A 5,177-nucleotide genomic window follows, 5' to 3' on the forward strand; every position below is an offset into this window, starting at 1 on the left:
TCATCTCAGGACTTGCACAATTGGTAAGGACATTTGTAAACAATTTAACTTAATATTTTTGTAGTTTTGATGACCGCAATAACTTATTTGTGTTTTATATTGCATTACCATTATGGATTTAAGCCCACTCTTCATGTGCAATAACCAGCTGAGGTCAGGATTCTATGGTGCATGACACCTTTAATGCTTTTTAAAAGAGTTGGAAAGGCTTCATTAATGGTGACCTTTCTTGCTGACCCTCTGTTCTTAAATTGTAGTGTCATGACCCTCTGTTAGTGGCGCGATTTGCAGTTAGTGATCTGTTTAGAAGATGGCCAATTGGAAAAAGTAGGGCAATACTGGAAACTTGATTTTGACATTTCTGCAGTCGTCCTAAGGAGTTATTTCTCTCTCTATTTTAAGGTAAATTTACAAAGCATTTTACACTGTGTTAAAAGGTTTTCTTTAAATTGACTTTCTGCAGGCAAAATCTGTGTAGTCGCATTTTTGGTTTGTTTGTGTTGCCATTTTAATTTTGATAATTGTATTTGCTCAGTAGAGATAGACTCCTAAAATAAAGATTGCAATAACCCTATCAAAATGGGTCTTCTCTTCGCTGAACATTTGCAAAGAATCATTGAAGCATCTTTGTTTTTAAGAGTGAAAGCATGTCTCATTACGCTTCTTTTACTTTAGTTTTGAAATGAGACAAAATGGGTCAATATACATTTAAAGAAAAATTTGTTGAATTGTTGTCTAAAAAGTCAAATCAAATGCGTGCCAAACTGCAAGTTTAAAATCTACAGATGGAGAAAATCTCAAATCGAGAAGAAATTACACTTTTACAAAAAAAGTTGGATGGAAACAAAGATTATAATGCTGAAATGTTTTACAGTCTACAGAACTGAATACAAACTGCAAGTGAAGCTCTCCTCATCAGCTGTGGCGATGTCGGTGTCTCTCTCCAGTCACCCCGCAGTGAGGGACAGGAGTCTGGCTGTCTACCCGTCTCTGCCCTGCGCGCACAGCATCTTCCATCCACTCAAGTCTCTGGGCCGCATGGTGACCGATGCACAGTCAATCATGCCGTTTAACTTCGCTGGGACTCCGTCTTTTTTCAGCCACAACAGCCACCAGACCGCGGTGTTCCACGAACAGATCCTCAACGTGTCCAGCATGCCGTATTTCCAGCACATGCAGCCGTCACAAAGCATGTACCCCAGACATAACGCGCAGAGCACCGGCTCTCCGTCCGAGTTTAGCAGCCCGTCCAGCGGAAAGTCTTCTTCGGCTTCGTCGTCTCCGGTTAAAGACAGTTTGAGCTGCTTGCAGGCCGCAGATCCATCTCCAGAAGACACGCGCACCTACAGTTTTACAGAGGAAGACCTCTTCACTGTCCTGTATGGATATTCCAAAAAACAAGGCCAAAATGTTGGACATGCCATCTCTGGGCTATCATTTCCTCCTAGTACAGGTATATAATAGTCACTGGAATTTTTTAGCGCAACAAAGTAATTTTATTGTGCTAAACAAACAAACAAAAAAAAAAATCTGGCAATATGTATTATGTTGCACACATTGATAATGTGACTTAAATATTTTAGGTATGTTACGTTGTTAAAATTAGTTACAATTACTATAATTTTCATTATATTTAAATGCCACATTCTTCTAATTTTTCATGTTTAATTTCCAAAATTGCGTTTGTAACTCATGTTTCTTCACTTAATTAGCTGGTCGTCATCTTCTCCCTGTTGATACCGAAGGAGTTGAACTTCCAGAAGGTAAATTAACTTTAACTTTCATTCTTTCGTTCTTTCAATTCTTTCCTTCCTGAGAATTTCTAGTCTGAAGTTTACAGCTGGCAATTTTATGGCGTGTGTCTTGAATTTTTCAGGTATATCGATTCTCCAAACTAATTGTGGAAGCCTTTCCCATTATGGAATATTTGCTGATAAAAGCACAATTCCAAAAGGCACCAGGTTTGGACCGTTTCAGGGCAAACTTGTAAACACAAGTGAGATCAAAACCTATGATGACAACACACTCATGTGGGAGGTAAAAAACAAATGTTATATAAATAAAAGTATAATTTAAATGCAGATTTTGTATAAAACGTCTGCCTGGAACATTAGATTATCCAGTGACATATGCATACAGCTATTTACTGATATTAAATAGTTATATTAAATTCCAAACCTTTTTTTTTTTCTTCCTATGCTAAGATCTTTGAGAACGGCCGCTTGAGTCACTTTGTGGATGGAAGAGGCGCTCCAGGGAATTGGATGTCCTTGGTGAAGTGCGCGCGCTTCCCCGAGGAGCAGAACCTGATTGCGGTCCAGTGTGAAGGCCAGATATACTATGAGGCCTGCAAAGAGATCCGAGCCGGCCAGGAACTCCTGGTCTGGTACGGAGACTGTTATGTGCAATTTCTGGGTATTCCTCTCACCCTCAAAGATTTTATTGATGACACTGTACCGCTCGCAACTGAAGGTTTGTGCGTAATGCAAATGTATAGACATAGAATTATAGCTCAATACATTTTATTTAAGATTATAACTTGTCTGTATTTGTATATAACTGCTTACGTCTCCGTGTTTCTTCGTTTCAGATTCTGGAGAGGGTTTCAAGTGTGATCGCTGTGGTAAAGTGTTTGCTTACAAGTACTACAGAGACAAACACCTGAAATACACGCGCTGCGTGGATCAGGGCGACAGAAAGTTCCCCTGCCACCTCTGCAACAGGTCTTTCGAGAAAAGAGACCGGCTCCGAATCCACATTCTCCATGTGCATGAAAAACACAGACCACATAAGGTAAATATAATAATCTTCTTCAGTCTGATTCATTGAAGACTTTAACGAAAGAACAGCTGTGGTGCTGAAAGAACAGCTCCCCTGAAGAAAAGCTGCACAAAACCGAAGCCTAAAGGAGAAAATATTCAAACATTGCCATCTTGCTAATATTCTCACACTCAACGTATTTTGAATTGTTTGTTTAAGAATAAGTTTGTGTTTATATGCATCTATAAGGATCTTTCAGCGAAATGGATACCTTTTCCATTTTGAAACGCTGATTTAACTTTGAATTTTTATTTTAAGATTACACGGATTCTGATTTTGTTATTTATTTATAGAATTATAGCATAGTTTAATTTTAAAAAAAGGAGGGGGGTTTGCAATGACAGGAACTGACTAATCTTAGCTTTCATTTCTTTTATTCAATCAAATTATAATTTATTGCTATAACAGCCACGATAAATCGAAAATAAACAAATAAAATAAATTTTATTGTGATTTTATTTTTGCCAACCTTGACACTGATGTTAGTCGCTTTTTACACATAATAATGAGGGACACAAAAGCACTCTTTTCGAGGAATGACCTAGATGCGTTAATGTTTTGGGGGAAAAAATTGCCAATGTCAATACAGCGTCTTGAGTCTTGAATGTAATCCCTTTTTTTCCTCCTAGTGCTCCGTGTGCGGCAAAAGCTTCTCTCAGTCCTCCAGTCTGAACAAACACATGCGCGTGCACTCAGGAGAACGGCCTTACAAATGTGTTTACTGTAACAAGGTGAGTAATGCTTTTACAGATGCATTCCAATAAAGTACTGCTTTGAGGATTTGACTAATTTCACGGTGCATCTGAGCATCTTATAGAAGACACTCGCATGCTAGTTAATGGCAGATGCACCTCCGATGCTTTGTGCAAGAGGATTATGCTTTAATTTATGACACTCAAAGAGACAAATGTTTGTCTGTGGCTTTATTGCAACTCCTCCTATTCCTAAAGGGTGACTTACGCGTGCGTTAAGAGCCTTTCAATGGTCAAAGGCAGTTTTATTTCTAGTAGCCTATAGACCCATTATAGGGCCAGCGGAATACCTATATATATATTATTGTCGTTATTTTATAGCCTACAATATTAATAATTTTAATAAAATGAACCTACTATTAAAAAATAGTAGGATACAGTTTAATTAAGTAGTAAACAGTTTAATTAAACAGGATGTCCATATTTAAATAATAAAGTAGCATGTAGTGTGTGTAGGCTATATTACCATTGTGCAATATGAACATTTATATTTTCTGATTGTCACAGGCATTCACGGCCTCCAGCATCCTCCGCACGCACATCCGCCAGCACTCCGGCGAGCGGCCGTTCAAGTGCAAGCACTGCGGGAAAGCGTTCGCCTCTCACGCGGCCCACGACAGCCACGTCCGACGGACACACTCCAAAGACAAGCCCTTCTCCTGCGATGTGTGTGGAACCACTTTCCAAGAAGCACAAGAGTTGAAATATCACACGAAGACGCATAAAAGTATGAAGGCATTTTAAGCTGCTTCCCGGGATTTCATTTAGTAGCCTAGACGGCTTGGAAAGGACTGAAAATGATCGACTGGAAAAAATGATTGAAACAGAACGAGATTAGGGGGTTACATTTGAATGATTTGTTGGATTCATATGAGCCATTTATTAACATAACAGGCTATATATTTATGTAGGCTTATCTAATAAAACCTAACTCTCTCCCCTCAGAACGAACACTTTTGGACAGCACTGTTGTTCTTCCTGTAGACGAAAACTCGCTCTTCCCCACCAAAGAGTCCTTACATGCACAGCCACAGCTGGGAGACCATTTCTCCGAGTACAGACCCTGGAACTAATGCTTCAACACTGTTTCTGTTTGTTATTCCTCCTTTTCCCTGCAAAGATGACTTGCCTCAATGTTGTTTGGTATTGTATTTATTTAATAGTTACCTGTCCTCTAAGAAAATATTGTATTATTTTAAATGTTGCTATTTATTAAAACGTATTTGTCTAGAGAAATATGTTTTTGTAGGCCTGCTTTTTAAAGTTAGCTCAAAGCAAATTAGTCGTGTAATAATAAGCTGCACAACCAAAGCCAGTTAATAAAACCAAAGACGGAATTATTATTATTATTATAACTGATAGTCCCGTTATCTGTCGTTCTTTTCTGTTTGTACAGTCTTTATCATGAGCTGTAACTGCTGGTCAAATATGTTATAAAAATTAAAATCAATTATATGAAAAATATCTGCTATTATTTCAATGTTTTGGTTTTCCCTGCAACTTTCTGAAAATTGATAAAGGAATTTATTTGTGCTGATTTTAAAATAACTGTCAGTGCATCATTTTGTTTGTAGCTTCGAAATACTATTTTGAATTCAATTTGAA

General features: G+C 38.1%; 1 protein-coding gene across 1 annotated transcript; it reads left to right on the forward strand.

Annotated features, from left to right (window-relative positions):
- Positions 1-927: 927 nt before the first annotated feature.
- LOC306865014 (PR domain zinc finger protein 14-like) lies at positions 928-4,645 on the forward strand (the record flags this gene model as incomplete). The annotated part of the gene is made up of 8 exons (XM_079409342.1): positions 928-1,453; positions 1,713-1,763; positions 1,877-2,037; positions 2,205-2,472; positions 2,591-2,793; positions 3,450-3,551; positions 4,080-4,299; positions 4,518-4,645. The coding sequence occupies 8 exons, from the start codon at positions 928-930 to the stop codon at positions 4,643-4,645; spliced, it is 1,659 nt and encodes a 552-aa protein (XP_079265468.1).
- Positions 4,646-5,177: the final 532 nt, after the last annotated feature.

This window comes from Barbus barbus (genome assembly GCF_936440315.1).
Source record: "Barbus barbus genome assembly, chromosome: 46".
NCBI classification, from domain to species: Eukaryota; Metazoa; Chordata; class Actinopteri; order Cypriniformes; family Cyprinidae; genus Barbus; species Barbus barbus.